Raw genomic sequence first — 16,631 nt, forward strand, 5'->3', positions numbered from 1 at the left:
ATTTATCATTTAGCAGGGGCAAGAATATGCCCCGTATCACCCGGTCTAAAGGCTCAGAAAGCTGCAGGAGAACAGAGGTGGGCTATTCTACCGGAGTTCTCCTTTAATAATAAAAAGCTGCATTTATAAACTGCATTTTGTCTTACTTGTGTTGTCTTTCTGATATGAAACATTTAAAAGAGACAAACATGCATAAGAATAGGAAATGATAAAGGAGGAAAACAGGTCTGCAGCAGCAGTTGGTTTTCAGTTGGTTCAGGCGTTAGGTAAGGGGGCTCTCTGGGCGGAAGCTGATTGAGGTCTGCGCTTACATTAATATTTTCAGAAAGGAACTGAACGTGGCCCCTGTCTCTCCATGTGAGGCTGAGTAACGGACAGCAGGACGGACAGCGTGCAGAACCACAGCACAGGAAGTGAAGAGCCTGAGCTGCTCTACTTCCACTTAACCCTCTGTTTACTGAGGGGCGATACGGCTCTGTTCACTGGCAGCTTATTCAGAACTCGACTGCCGTGAGTCACACCACCAAACGATCAGCCTCTGATTTCTGGAGCGGTTTCAGCCACCGGCCCTGAGAACAGAGACCAATACGGACCTGCAGAGACAGAAATATCTTCAGCTGGGTTTTACAGCTCATTACAGCGGCTTGAAATATAATCTCATACCTCCTGAACCCTGTTTTCACATCTTGACTTCTTACAACCACAAAATTTAATGTATTATAATGAGATTTTAAGCGATAGACCAACACAAAGTACCACAAAGTAGCTGCAAGTCTTTTGATCATCTGGAGACTGTAGAGATTTTTCCCCCATTCTTCTTCATGAAACAGCAAAAGATCAATGAGATTTAGGTCTTTTAGGACTTTAACAGGATCATTTTAACACATGAATATTCTCTGATCTAAATCATTATAGCTCCACTGTAGCTCTGGCTGTATGTTTAGGGTCATCGTCTTGCTGGAAGGTCTCGAGTCTTATACAGCCTCCAACAGCTTTTCTTCTTCCAGGATTGTTCTGTATTTATTTATCTCCATCCATCTTCCCTCCATCAACTCTGACCAGCTTCCTAAATCTGTTCCTGCTGAAGAAAAGCTTCTCCCCACAGCATGATGCTGCCTCCACCATGTTTCACAGTGGGGATCAGGGTTGGTTCAGGGTGATGAGCAGGGTGTTACTTTTATGCCACACATAACGCTGTAGTTCTTTGCATTTAGAATTAGTGGAAAAGAGCTGCTTGGGATGATCTAATGGATGATCTTTTTTTTTTTTTAATAATCTAACCCTGTTTTAAACTTCTTTTTCACAACTTTGTCTCTGACCTGTCTGGTGAGTTCCTCCTTGGTCTTCATGATGCTGTTTGTTCAGCTGTATTTATAATGAGACTAAATAACACACAGCTGGATTAACTCTATCAACTCATTTAGTTCAGACTCGTGAAGGTGATCGATTTATTGATTTTACTGGATTTTATTTAGGGGGTTCCAAGCAAAGGACGCCGAATACTTGCATGTCACACTTTTTATCGTTTTTTTTTTCATTCCACTTATTATTCCATTTATGTGCCAATTTGTGTTGGCCTACACTTAAAATCTCAATAATAATACATTTAAGTTTGTGGTTGTATGGGGACAAAATGGAAAACAAATTTAGGGGGTATGAATACTTTTGCAAGCCACTGCAGATTACATTGGATATAGTGTGTGTTTTTATCCCAAATGACTTACAAATAACTGACAGAAATAACTGTTTTGAACTCAACACAGAAATTAAAAATTAATAATTAAAATGTGGAGAATAATAATACTGAAGCTGAATGGGGAAAATGGAAATTATGACCTCTACTGGCACATAATAGAACTGTCCAACTAAAGAGGGTGCAGGGTGAGGTATTGAAAGTTTTAACATAAAATACAATTAAAAATCACACAAAGGGAGCTAAAAGCGTAAAATCATTTCTTTATTCTATAATGAAAAAGCCTTTTTCTATAACAGGTCAAAAGAAATTACATAACACAAAACATTTATGGCCTCCCAATGTAAACGTACAGTTTGTGCATGTACTGCATATGGTAATTTGTGCATATTAAGTTAAGGGTGCCTAACTGTACAGCAAAAATAACCAAACTCAACTCATCAGTTTTAACATTTCCTCCTGTGATAAAATCTGTAACTGCAGAAACTAGCAATCTTTTAGGGAGCAGCGATGATCCGGTGATACAGAGGTATCTGTCAAATTTAATGCTTTTTAGGAACTTTAAAAAAAAAACTCAATAAATATAATTTAAGGCCCAAAAGTTTAGTCATAATTTCTTTAGTAGGAATTGTAATATAATTGTATTGAAAATGAAAACTTAATGTTTCCCATTTATTGATTTTAGTTTCTATTTTGTTCTGTTTGATGCAGAACATGTTAGCATGCTAGCTAGCTGGCCACTAACGTTAGTTAGCTCTCTGCTAATTCTGGTTTTCTCCCTGGTAATGTAGCTAACTCGCAGCTAATGTTAGCATGATAGCTAACTTGCCGCTAATATTAACTCCGCTAACCTTAGTTCTCTCCCTGGCAAGGTTAGCTAGCTCGCGGCTAATGTTAGCTAGTTCTACGCCATCCTTTATATTATGCAATATCATTAGAAAATGGGGCTATATTTTTTAAATGAAGTGATAAATAGTAGTTAATAATACTATCCTTGCTCATGCATTGTTTGCATTAACAGACACTCATTTCAGTACTGTAATTGGTTGAAAAATGTATAAAATGGATTTTAAGATTTATTTTTCAAATTCTTCCATTTTTTTTCTCCAATTCATTTATTATTAATTATAATATACATTAATTATTATTGTCTCACTTATTCAGCTGCTAGTCGGCAACTGTGCTTTCTCAGGACTCCGGCAGCTGACGGCAAGCTGCATGACCTGGATTCAAACCAGCAATCTCCTGATCATAGTGGCAGCTCTGGGCCACTATTACATTTTTTTTAAATCGCAATAGATAAATATATTAATAGGAATTTTAATGCAACAATTTAACTGACCAAAAGGCTTAAACTTAAAATTTGCTAAAGATCTGCTAAACACTAGGATGTAAGGATCGCCATCAGCAGCTGGAGTCCGAGAGAGCACAATTAGCCCTCGACTTATCACTTCTAATGTAATGTTGGTCAGCACGGGCGTTGTCTGTTAGCTGATGTATAATAGCTGAGTCGCTGCGCTTTCCTCCGAGTGCACTGTTGGAGCCTTACTAGTGATAGAGGGAGTGGGTTGGGTAATTGGCATTAAAATAAAATTATTTAATGGGAAAAAAAAAATCAATATTAAACATTAACAAAGACTAAAGACAGGGTTGATTGATGAGTTGAATTTACCCATAAATGCTGTATCGTTAGGCTTTTTTTTTATCTTTTAAAGTTACAAAACATATTTTATATCTTTTACAGTTTTTACAGTCCGGCACAAGGTACACTCCTAATACTAGTACTGATCGTTAGACCACCGTTTCCTGATTAAACTCCTGATTAAAGCTCTACAGTTAATTACAGTTTATTGTGATAAGGCACAATGACATTTTAAGGCACGCAACACTTAAATTATACCTTAGCTGTACCTTACAGTAACCTAAACTGTATAAAACTTTACAAAATAAAAGTCTTATATCAAAACATATATTCCTAACGTAAGTTCGAGCTCTGAATACTGTTGGTTCGTTCTCCACAGTGTTCATTAAAGGTCTCTGAAATGAATAAAAGCAGGGTGGGGCGTCGTGAAGACGGGAAGTTTCCTCATGAGCTTCACAAATTACCTAATTAATTTTAAAAAACAAAAAAGCAGAAGGTACGATAAGATAAGATAAGATAAGCCACATAGTGTAATATCTGAGGTATATGGCTACAATGACTTAGAAATTAGACAGCCCTCATATTTTTAACAAAAATATTCACCTCAGGTTTCATCTCCGCCCACCTGCTGCTAAAAGCAACGTGCTTAAGACCCGACACAGTCATGGTTTCCTTATGGTTCCCAAGAGAAAGGTTAAAAGTTAACCTACAAATGTTCCAGGTAGTCAAGTCTACATTGACCTTTTTGGAGCATAAGACTTTTAAATTTACACATTTCACCCACGAGCCAAACAACTCCACTGGCAAAGCACTTAAATACATAAAACAAGATAAGCTACATGCTGGCAGTCTGTCCCACGTTATGCCAGGTTCACACTACACGACTGATCTGCGACACAGAGTCACGAATTACACAATTTTTCCGCTGTCTAAAATCGCTAACACACCTGACAGCTCTCCAGAAACACGTTTATCACGAGAAAACACCAGAACTAAACATACGAGAACTAGAAATTCTATTCCAGAGAATCTCTATAGAGGAGAATACGCACTTAAAGTGAGTCCAACATGAACAACATGGGTTCATATGAAGCAACTAAGAAAAACCAGAGTTTATACTTAAATATATGTAATCATGTCCTCAACACAGAACTAGATCAAATGTTTCAGCACAGCAGACATCATTTTTTATCGTTTTGAACTCCAATCAACCAATCAGCTCACAGTAGCAGTAATGCTAGTGCTTTACAGTGTAAAAATGTTCAGTTTTCTGTAGAGAAACTAAAGAATACAGGCATGCTTTTATAGCTTTTTTTAAGAGAAATTAAAGAAATGCTCAGAACAAGTAGTTCATTAATATTGTTAATTTAAAGTTTTCGCATTTAGCTCATTTAGCTCCATTCACCCCATTTGTAGAGGACTCACTCTAGAGTTTAACAGTCATTTACTGATATAACAGAGAAACAGAAAGTGGTCAGACTCTCCATAAACGGCTCTAGTAAAGCAGGAGTGTTTTTTTGGAGCTCTTTTTTTGTAATTCTATTGGCTGTGAGTAGCTGCTGCTCCTGACTCCCGACTCCCAGTCGCCGACTGGGTCAGATATCTAGCATGCCAAATATTCGCCGGGCAAGCGCCGAGAGATCCCTGATTTTTGTTTTTCCTCTGTCAGCGACTGTAAAACTGGGCTAAAATCGTGTAGTGTGAACCTGGCATTCTTTATAAAGATGGAGGAGTGCTGGCGGTAATGATCTCTCACATTAAAAGCGCTTGTAAAAAGCTGAGGCGTTAACTCAGCTCGTAAACAGAAAGGCCTCGTGTGAGACGGTCTTCCCTGGTTGGGTATAAATATCCATGAGATACTGATGGCGAGGAAGCAGCTCGTTCAAGCACAGTTGTATATACACATTAAATATGAATTATACGCAGGGTTTTCCTTTTCTCTCTTTTTTGCAGTTGGCGTTGAGATCTTTAACTCATCCCTCAGTTCAGCAGCTCAAGGTAGGTTATTGGCACTTTGCCCTTCTGGTTTCCACGCTCCCCAATCAGCCAATCAGAGTCCATGCCTGGGACACTGCTCACTGTGATCACCTGAGGAAGATGAAACAGATCAGCGATGGGCTTTTTAATGGGGTAATTTTCTTGTAAAGTACAGTAACACACAAAATGTGTTCAAAATGATTTAGGATAAGATAAGCCTTTTATTATTAACCCTAATTGCAGTTAAGTGTTTTAGCAAGTTTAACATCAATTTTTTATCTTGTTCACACACAATCAGATTAGATAACTTGTATAAATCACAACAATATGTTTTTCTAATATACAAACAAATGTCCTTGTTGTGATTTCCTCATTGACAAAACTATTCAACCCCTTAAAGATTGCCACTCTCAAGAGCAGATGTTGCAATCAGGTCCCGATCACATTTTTTTGCCCCCAGTTTGAGTCATTTGAGTCCCAATCCGGTACTTTGGCAATGCAGTAAAAAAAAAATAAATAAAATATATAAAATAACGATAATAAAATAAATAAATAAAAAGCCTGCATTTTGTATGTTCTTTTTTAGGTTTTAGATAAAAAAATGTTTTTATTTATTAGTATTACAACAGTAGCAAAATGTTCTATTTTATTGCAAAGTAATAAAAAGCACTATAAAGCACAAATAAAAGATTTTCATTTAAATATGCATCTTTTCTTAACTAAATGAACTGAAAAATGTCACACAACAACAATTCTGCAATTAATTGTATTTAAGATTTATTTTTTTCTTGTTAACAGTGATTAAACAGCTTTTGGTGCACTGCATCAGTGACCCTGTGTGACCTTGCGTTCTATTTGTTGTTAGTTTGTAAATATAAACAGTATTTTACTAGTGAAACAGAAAGATCCTGTAAATACTTGGTTAGTCAGTAAGTCGTGCCCAGTGTTTAAAAGCTGTATGTCTGAAAGTTTCACTTCTTTCTTTGTCGCTTCTTCCTCAAGTACAAATCCAAAAATAAGCACCGCCCACCTCATCAGCGAGGAGGGAGAGTTCACTGCTGCCGGCAGCATCGTAATCGTACAGAACTCGTGCTTTACGGCTCCCGCCCGAGCTCAGCAGCTCGCTGAAGCCCGAGGAGCTCCTCCCCCCGGCGCCGGGAAGAGAAGAGGACACCGGCAGGGTCGGCACGGAAACGCTGGCCCCGCCCATCATCGATGCCTGGTTATTATTGGAGGAGAACGTGGACGGGAAGCTGCAGTGGAGAGGAAGACAGCAAAAACAACGACTAATTTAACAAATAATGGGTCATAATTACACATCCACTCGCACTGAGTCACTTTGTTCTTTAAACCAATGCTCTTAAAAATATACTAATTATACTCCCACATACTCTTCTATACTCCCTCACACTACCCTTTACTTTTCTATACTCTTCCATACTTCCACCATGTTACCCTATACACTTCTATATTCCCACCTATACTACCCTATACTGTCCCATACTCTTTTATACTAGCCACCCTACCCTATACTACTCCATACTCTTCTATACTACCCTATACTCCTCTATACTTCCCACACTACACTATACTACCCCATACTCTTCTATATTCCCCCATACTCTTCTACACTAACCTATACTACCCCACACTCTTCTATACTACCCTATACTCTTCCATACTTCTATACCCACACTACTACCAATACTCTTCTAAATTCCCCACATTTCCCCATACTCTTCTATACTGTTCTATACTACACACCACCCCATACTCTTCTATACTGTTCTATACTACACACCACCCCATACTCTTCTATATTCCCCCTACACTCTTCTATACTAACATATACTCAAGTTACCAGTTCTATACTCCACCATACTACTGTATATTCTTCTATACTACCCACAGTATCCTATACTACCCTGCACTTTTCTGTATTCCCAATACTCTTCTAAACTCCCCACATTTCCCCATACTCTTCTATACTCCCCCGTACTCCTCTAGTCTTCTATACTGCCCACACTTCCTCATACTCTTCTATACTGTTCTATACTACACACCACCCTATACTCTTCTATATTTCCCCTATACTACCTACACTCTTCTATACTAACATATACTCAAGTTACCAGTTCTATTTCCCTCCATACAACTGTATATTCTGCTATACTACCCACACTACCCCATACTCCTCGCTACCCCCCCATACTACCCAACACTTTTCCATACTACCCCATACTCTTCTATACTGGTGGTAACTCTTAATTTAAGGGATTAATTACTCCTCCTTGACCTATAAAACTTCTTTTTGCAAACGACTTAAATTAAGGAGTACTACTGAAACTGATAAAATATAAAAACGAGGTTTAATTAAAAGTTTTTTTGTATAATTTAGGGAACGCTGCTTCAGCTTAGTAGTGTAAACACAGCAAAAGACACGTCTGTAAGGTATAGGATGTGGGAGTACCTTCCAAGCTGTTTTTGTAGGTCAACCATGTACTGATAGCACTGAGCGTAATACGTGGTCTGAGCCTCCACAAAGTCATTCAGGCAGCGGAGGTGATGAGCCTGTGTACGACAGATACAGACAACAGTGGAACATAAACACAGGCTTTACTCTCAATACTGGCCTTTTGGACTGAGTCAAAGATATGCTAAGATAAAGCTAAGCTAAGCTGCAGGACGTACATGTGTGCTGCTGACTCCCTCCAGCAGGAGTCGAGTTATCTCAGCCTGCCTGTCAAACTCACTCTGCGTCATCTTCAGATCCTGCTCCGCCTGAGAGAGAGAGAGATAATAAACATGTTATGTAACACAGCATTTACCCTGTTTATGGAAGAAGAAAATGATATGCTAATGAATTTTCCTATACTCTGTATCACCCTTTATAATTTTCTATATTTCTGCATAAATCTGACCTAAAACACAATCAGATTTTTAGATCAGAAGTACTAAAAGTAGATAATGAGAAACCAGTTACAATAAAGTTGTAAAATTATGTGAACCTCCAGATTAGCAGTTGGTTTAAGGGTCAATCTGGAGTATTTAGTATTTCTATTGGCCTATTCACTATAAAAAGTTGTGATACAACATAAAGAACAACTGCCAAGTTCGAATTATGTATATAGTGACGGCAAAAATGGAGATAATGGAGATACAAGGTCTTTGCAGGGCAGTGATGGTTTATTATGCTGGTCAAAACAATGTACGCCAGTCCTTTACCAGTCTGTAGCTGTGTTTTGGTTTGCTAATTAATAATGCTGATTTAATCACAATACTAATATTTTGTCCACATCATGCAGTCTTGTTTCACACTACTAGAAATGCACTAGTCGTACGATACTGGAATTGTCTTAATTGATTAATATTGGCCAATATTATAAAACTTAAGTGCTTCTATGCTAATTCAAGTAAATGTAGTTCTACATTTTATAAATGCTTATGTATCTGCAACCATATCAGCATTATAATACTAGGTCTACCTGCTTTTGTTTCAGTAACATCCTCTACAATATACAAAAAAATATATACAAAAAAACTGAATTAACAGTGATCTCTATTGATGCTTTTCTTTCCAGTTTTTCATGGCTGTTCCTCGAGAAGTGGCTCTCAGATTGCACTGCCAAAAAGCTCAGAGCACCCAGAACATCTGAACATTCCTCTTACCTTCATCACTTCCTCCGCCCACATCTGTGCAGCGTTTAAAAACAGTGAAACTCATTAACACTGTGCTCCTATCACAGACTCAACGCAGCCAGCAACTCATCAGATACACAATCAATCAATTCTAACTCACTTACACCATCTCCAACACACACACACACAAAAACTAACACTATACATACACACACTCAACTGCTGAAAAGGATCAGAGGCATGAAATGATCAGTGCTGGGTATTATTTAAATATTAATCCCAAACGATAATTTTTGCCCTTCTCTGAATTGGGGCAAAAAATAAAAAAAAGTGATAATTATTCTCACACAGCATATTTATTTAACAGCTGACATGATTCATCTCATTCTCATACTGTCGCCATGAGATCTCAGCAGCTATACATATTTTTCCCTAAGCATACTACTTGCATGGCTAGCGCTGCTGGAGCAACATTAGCATTACCAGCTGTGCTAGGTGAGTATATCTGACTGTAGTCTGCGTGTTTACTATGTTAAAACAAGCTACTAGCGGATAGCGCATTTGGCTTACCGGAAAACACTTACCGGGTTTCTCAGTGTAGCTAATCGCGGCTTTAGTGGAAATCTGTAAATCTAAGCTTACTGTAAATAAACAGAAGCGCTTTACTCACCCAAATAAACAGGTTTAAGGAGAAATCTGTGTAGATTAAATTATTTTAGCTTTACAGCTTTACTGCTAAATTAGAAGGAAAACATGGCGGCACCCCTGTTCCTTACTAGTGTTGCAAAATGCACCCTATAACCAGGAGCGCCTAGTGTATGAAAATAGACCAGAAAATAGACGTTTATTGACTTTGATATCGTGCCTTATATTTCGGTTTACCATATAGTGTGAAAAATACAGCATGTTAATCTTGTCTTGTCTTGTTTTGTCTTGTCTTTTGAAGAGTTTACAGTGTCAGTAAAGGGAAGTAATGCTGAAGAGCATCACATCATTGGTGAAGCAATAGCACTACCTAAACCCAGCTTATTCAGCTGATCTCTGAAACGGCACAAGAGAATAGACCGCATTACGTTTGCAGAAGTGTGTGTGTGTGTGTGTGTGTGTGTGAATTGTTTGTTGTGCCCATACATTCAGGGATCTAAGTCATGAGAAGATCATCAGCATCTTCACGCAGCGTTTTCGTCTCTGTTTCGAAAGTGGAACGCAGCTAAGCGCTCCGTGTTGAAACGGTTTGGAGCTGTTGAGCAAACATGGAAATTCTGTCCAGCTTTGGAGGCGAGAAAAAAAAGGGAAGCTAGGGATGAGGCTGCCAGTCATACTCACAACAAGGGATTAAAAGAAGCTTAATCAGCAGCTTAAAAGAGGAAGCCAACACCCAACACCCTATCTCTGAGGAGCTGCGCAGCGCATAAGAAAGACCAACCTTCAGCCATTTCACATGAAGAAAATTCACCAAGTAACAGACGTTAGCCGCGTAGCCGACGTCTCCCGGCGGGGGAGTGGTGCTAAGAGGCTGGAAAAACGTGTGAAAATGAGGGCAGAGACAAAAGCGTAAGAGTCAAGAGCTGCAATTTTAGCACGATGCAGATGGAGGGGTTGCCACTCATCCTGTAAATTATAGTTTTATGGATAATTACCATATATTTGGCAATTAAATGTTCCGTATTTCCGTAACTGTCCAATACACACACACATACAAGCACACACATATATCACATTTCTGCATACTCCCTCCAATCATCTCCTAGAACTGATACGAAATGGGACATTACATTATGACTGATTTAATAACAGGTTGTGTTTTTCCAAGAATAAATTATAACTTATTAATAAACAGTAATATTAGCGAATATACATATATTATACATTATAAAGAACAAGTTAAATTGATTTAAGAGAAAATGTGTGTTCTTTAATATACTGTATTTATTTTACTCATTAAAAAATTTGATGTTTCTACAGCACAAGCCATCAAACCAAGGGGAACTGCTTGAATTTTTGCACCAGGAGTAAAGCAGCATAAAGTTATCCAAAAGCAGTGTGTAAGACTGGTGGAGGAGAACATGATGCCAAGATGCATGAAAAGTGTGACTAAAAAAATATTGATTTCTGAACACCTAAATCTTTAGATAGACAGACAGACATTTTTTTTTCATAATTAGGGATCTAACAGATTTGTCCTTTCAAAGCTCACTTCTCAATGAAGGAAATTTAGTTATTTTTTGTTATATTTTTGCATGCATGTTTGTGTAGAGAGAAGTCTAAAACAAAGAAATAAAATCAAAAATTGTCTTACAGAATAGAGATGGATTGGGAAATGCTCATCTGAAAACTGATTACTTATTAAGGCTCTGGGCACATAAATGATGTACAAACGTAAACCTGCTGAGGACTGTGAAATGTCCTTTTTGACCTAAAATAGTTTTTACTATGAAACTTCAATCAGTTAAGGTTAAAGCCGTGTGTACAGAAGATAAATTTAGTTTTGATTTAAGACACTTGATATCAGATATTTTCTCTTTTTTGACTCTGATTTTGATCACATGGTCACACTGGCTACCAAGAAAGACCTTATCAAAAGTAGAGAGGACAACATCTTGTCTAAATGAATCCTGTCAGGTATGAACAGATCTGAAGTAAGCAGAAGAAGCTAAATGTAACGTAATGTAACTCACTGCAGCTCTGGCCTCAGCCATCTTGGCTTTCTTCAGCTTCGTCTTCGCAGCATCAAGATCCAGACGTTTATTTTGTAACAGCTTACGTTCTTTCTGTTAGGAAAGAGAGAGAGAAGAGAAGAAGAGTTGAACTGCTTTATTTGTTTATATTTCATCAATAAAAGACTAAGCTGCCATTATAATCGGGAGATCGCTGGTTTGAATCCCGGTCATGCAGCTGGCTGTCAGCTGCCAGAGCCCTGAAAGAGCACAATTAACCTTGCTCTCTCTCTGGGTGGGTACAGTACAGTAGATGGCACTCTTTCCCCTCATCACTCCTAGGGTGATGTGGATCAGCACAAGGCTGCGTCTGTGAGCTGACGTATCAGAACCGAGTCTCTGCGCTTTCCTCCGAGCGTTAGCGCTGTGATGCTACTCGGAAATGCTGCATCAGCAAAAAGTACGTTTTGCGTATTATGTTTACTTTAAGTTCTTAACTTACCAATATCGTTTTGAAGTCACCTTCCAGAAAGTTCCTAAAAGGTGTGAGAAAATTGATAGCTGAGCTCTGGATAAACTCCCTCTCAGCTCCACCAATCTCCTTCTCCGTCTCGCCACATTTTACCAAAGCATTTCCTACAGAAACACAAAAAAAATCAACTAACTGGGTGCCAAAAATCATATTTCCACAATAAATTATACAATAAGTTACAACAACTACAATTAGCATTGTGTAAACTGCTTACCTATACCATCACATAACCCCAACTAAGGGACATTTTGTAATATTTATCAGTATTAATAATTGTGTAAGTTTATCATTTACTTCTATTGAAATCTGGTCAAATCTAATGTCCGTCATTTCCAATATTGTGCAACACTATCGTACACTCATTTTGACCCATAAATATAGATTTCTTTAGAAATCACTGAGAGTATTCTGATTCAGTATTGCCACGACTTTCATGCACTTTCATGAGTTTATGTAAATTTCCAACCACAACCATATGCAAATGTAACCACGATTCAGCAGCTTTAGACCAACTTATTGCAATTAAATCAGTTATGTTAGATATTTGCGATAATTGTATTTTACTTCAAAATCAAGAAATTAATATTTCATTATTTTAATGTTGGGTATATTACCTTAGTTATGCCATATCCAGTAATGAATTACGTAATTGAGGTTAATTAATGATGTTTATATTAGTGATCTCGGTCACTTACAAATTTATTGTATTCATAACAGCAATATTCTGTTATTAACCATAATAATTAAAATCATGATTTATTTTTCCTTTTTAGGCAGACTAGATCCTTTTTATACTGCATTATACAACATCATAGGGTAGTTATGATGGTTTTAAATGAGAATATTTCTAAGTTATAAAGTTTAAGTTATAGAGCTTTAACAGAGAAAATGAACTCTAGTTTAGCTCCATATTCCACACAATTAACAAACTGGAAATGTGCAACAAAACTGTGAGAATACTGAATCCACATCATGAAACTGAAAAAAAACGTAATGCAATTTTAAAACCTTTAGCTCTTATTAAATTTGGCTATTTTGAATGCAATTCTTGATGCTAACCGTAAGCCGTTCCGGGCCCAAACTCGTTTCCGGAGTCGATCATGGCCTGACCCAGCAGCTCGTGGTTGTTCATTCGCGTGGGGGCTTTTTTGTCCAATTTCTCATAAAAGAATTCCTCTATCCGAACATCTGCAGAGTGAAAGAAGAGAGACACTTTATTAAGTACTTGCATCAACATTCACATTACAGAATAATAAAGAATAAAAAGACATATTAATAATTAGCTTTAAAAAAAGCTCCACTCGAGGTGTCTGGGACAGTTTTTCACACTGCTGACGCAGGCCGTGTGAACGCTCTAACCTGAGTGCTGAAATAGGCAGTACGTGTGAAACAGACCAAACACAGCATTCAGGAACTCAAAAGGCGTCTCAAATGCTCAGCCTGAAAAACAATTAGAGGCCACAAATTACATGTGCGGTGCTCTTACTTGGATTTGGCTGCAGCAGCACTTCTGTCTGCTTCAGAATCCTCTCTGTCCAGTGTTTGGTACATTCTGCTCTGGTGAGAAGATTTTCCAAATGTGCATCCAGCTCAGTCTTCTCCGCCTGGCCCAGCTTCTCCTCTGTGAACTAGATAAACACAAATACAAAAAAAATTCAACTGTTATTTAGATCATTTATTTGCAAAAAAATAAGACATGGCTGAAATAACAAAAAATGATACAGAGCTTTCAGAAATCCATATTTGGTGGAAAAACCTTGTTTTTTTTGGAATAATTTTTTTTTTCATGTATCTTGGCATCATGTTCTCCTCCACCAGTCTTACACACTGCTTTTGGATAACTCTATGCCTTTAGCTTGGTTTGATGGCTTGTGATCATGCATCATGCTTTTAATTATATGTCAGAGGTTTTTAATTTGGTAAAGATTAGAACATTATAAGATTAGAACATTATGTTTAACGGGTCTTTGATGTGTTGATGCTTCAAAAGAACTTGATTCAGCTAAACTGATAGTTTGGTTGCCAATTGTGCAGCCCCTGAGCAATGGATCAGCAACTTTAGGCAACATTCACATTAACAATCAGAACAGAGTTATAAATATATTATTACATGATTGTTGGTACCAGGAATTTTAGCATAACAACTTTAAGAACATAATCTGTATGATACAATAAAACAGATAACCCCTGTGTATGACTGTGGTGAGCAGCAGTGCATCTTGGAATGCAAAACATGTCAAACACTGAGATGGTGTACAACAGCTGAAGATTATCTCAGCTTCCACTTCTGACAGTTAAGAACAGAAGGCTGAGGCTGCAGTGAGCACAGGCTGACCCAACTGAACAACTGAAGACTGAACAAACATAGCCTGTTTTGATGAACCCTTGAACTCCCTATGGCATTACATACGATCTAATTTCAAATAACCCAGTGTAAGTAGTAGGTGTGGCAAGCTAAAACCTTAGCCTACAATTGCACAAGCAATCCCAGCATTCGTACTTTGTTCTTACTATAACATTATGCATCATCTTACCATAATATTATGCTTTTTTTTTTTTACTAATAAATGTGTCACTATTGTTTTTTTTTTACTAATGCATGTGTGTTACTTAGGAGCTTCATTAGGTGAACTTTACACAGCTTTTAAAGGGTCAGTGACACAATTAAGTTGTGGTACCGCCTTAATTATCTCGTTCCTACGCATTAGGTTAGTTGAGGCCACGCATTATTTTATTTTTTTTAAAGACACACACACACACACACACATACATATGTACAATAGAAAATATATATATATAAAAACCATATATATTTTTTTAGTTCATTGTATTTATTTACTATATAAATACTACATCATAGAACAATATTAGAGTCCTCTTTTCTGTATATTACAGACCATCAGTGGAGATAATTCAGGTCTAAAAGGGTTAAAATATTAAATAATTTCAGAAAACCTAAAGTAAGCAGTGGGTTACTGCCAGGCCGCGCATGCGCAGCTACAGCGGATGTGCTGAGCTTGCTACCCAAAACTTTTGTTAGCTAGTTAGCTTAGCTTAGCCTACTACAGTTAAAAAGTAACAAAAAAAAGAACAGAACAGCTAGCGTATTTAGCTAATTAGGCTTAGAAATCTAACATTAATCATTACTTAATCCAAGACTAAAAGGTTGTCTTTGGTCGTGAAACGTGACAATATCGAGTTTGTGAAGTTTTCACAAGATTTTTTTATGCTAGCTAACTGGCTAATGCTAGCTACCGAAGCTAGCTAACCTAGTTAATAACGTTCCTTGTCTACTTAACGGTTATTCTTATAGTTAGCTAACCTAGCGTAGCCAGTTAGCTAGTTAGCTGGCTAGCTAATACAAGCTCCTGTGGATTAGTTATATTTTTAGTTTTATCAGCTGTCATTTTACCTAAAATAAGCGAATCTAGCTGAATAATAGTTCTCTATCCATCCAGTAAAACTCCTCGCACCCCTCCCAGTATGATGGCAGTTCTCAAATAATAAACTAAATATAAAGTTTTAAGAACAGAAAGCAGCGGCGGCAGTAGCGGCGCTCCAGCCCGGACTTTACCTGCACAGCTCGGCTCAGGAAGGTTCCGGCGTCCGCTGCAAATCTTTTAACGTTGAAATCCATGTTTTAATAACTAAACCCGAAATCCAGAGCCCAGAACGCGTCGATACAAAGCGCAGCAGCCACGCATCGGCACCGGATACAGCGTATCGATAACTCCGCGCCCGTACAGCCCCGCAGCAGCGCCGGCTGTGGAAAACCGAAAGTCCCTCCCACACGCCTGAAGCTCCACGCCGCTGCAGGGAGCGCACAGCCCGGGGAGGAGGAGGAGGAGCAGGCGGCCTGCGGCGAGGGGCTGTCATAAACATAATCCGTTACTCTACTTTAAACTGAAGTAACTAACTTAAAACAACTACAAGCAGATAGTCCTTCTGTGTTTTTGTACACTTTAGTGATTAATGAGTGTGTGTTGTGCTGATGGTACTTTATGCCTTCAAGTTGGAGGCGTGTCAGTAAATTGATGCAGACAGTTTGTATGGTAAACTGCTTAACGCTAAACACTTGCAGGTTGTTATTAGCTAAATAAAGCTCCAAATGAGACATCTGTGAAAATATTTCACACTTCTACTCAGTGTTAAAACTCCTGCATCCGGACTGCAATTAAAAAAACAGGACGACCAGTGATTTTTCAGGTTTTCTCGGTCACATGACAACACGTTCAGTAGCTCCTCCATTTCCACTGGCTGTTGTGTCTTTAACATGGATCTTTGTGGAAACACGCATACAAAGTGCAATTACGGTGTGCGGCAGTGGACAAATAGCTATTTTAATAAACACGAGGAGATGTGTAAGTAGAAATGGAGGACTTGAAGGCAGCATAAGAATCAATCAATTATTCAATCAATCAATTAGTGAACCTTTATTTTCACTGGATAACCGTCATTTTTTTAATGCAGCTGAGCATTTCCAACTTAAAG

At 38.0% G+C, this 16,631-nt stretch overlaps 1 protein-coding gene across 2 annotated transcripts; it reads right to left on the reverse strand.

Annotated features, from left to right (window-relative positions):
- Positions 1 to 1,944: 1,944 nt before the first annotated feature.
- Positions 1,945 to 15,949, reverse strand: sh3glb1a (SH3-domain GRB2-like endophilin B1a). 2 transcript variants are annotated; one of them, XM_007255873.4, is made up of 11 exons: positions 15,715 to 15,949; positions 13,627 to 13,768; positions 13,200 to 13,328; positions 12,111 to 12,244; positions 11,630 to 11,722; positions 10,378 to 10,467; positions 8,982 to 9,005; positions 8,004 to 8,093; positions 7,783 to 7,883; positions 6,343 to 6,565; positions 1,945 to 5,423 (listed from the first exon to the last, which is right to left on the reverse strand). In XM_007255873.4, the coding sequence occupies exons 1-11, from the start codon at positions 15,775 to 15,777 to the stop codon at positions 5,316 to 5,318; spliced, it is 1,197 nt and encodes a 398-aa protein (XP_007255935.3). In that variant the 5' UTR covers positions 15,778 to 15,949; the 3' UTR covers positions 1,945 to 5,315. The 2 variants fall into 2 exon arrangements, with proteins under 2 accessions (XP_007255935.3, XP_007255934.1); XM_007255872.4 differs by lacking the exons at positions 8,982 to 9,005; positions 10,378 to 10,467 and having other exon boundaries at positions 15,715 to 15,947.
- Positions 15,950 to 16,631: the final 682 nt, after the last annotated feature.

The sequence above is a fragment of the Astyanax mexicanus genome, chromosome 6 (assembly GCF_023375975.1).
Source record: "Astyanax mexicanus isolate ESR-SI-001 chromosome 6, AstMex3_surface, whole genome shotgun sequence".
NCBI lineage: Eukaryota > Metazoa > Chordata > Actinopteri > Characiformes > Acestrorhamphidae > Astyanax > Astyanax mexicanus.

Coding starts and splice junctions, on each gene's coding strand:
- sh3glb1a (XM_007255873.4), bottom strand. CDS start 15,777: ATGGATTTCAACGTTAAAAGATTTGCAGCGGACGCCGGAACCTTCCTG. Junction 12,245..13,199: donor TGGGCCCGGAACGGCTTACG/GTTAGCATCAAG, acceptor GTGTTTCTGTAG/GAAATGCTTTGGTAAAATGT. Junction 5,424..6,342: donor TCTCCCTCCTCGCTGATGAG/GTGGGCGGTGCT, acceptor CATCTTCCTCAG/GTGATCACAGTGAGCAGTGT.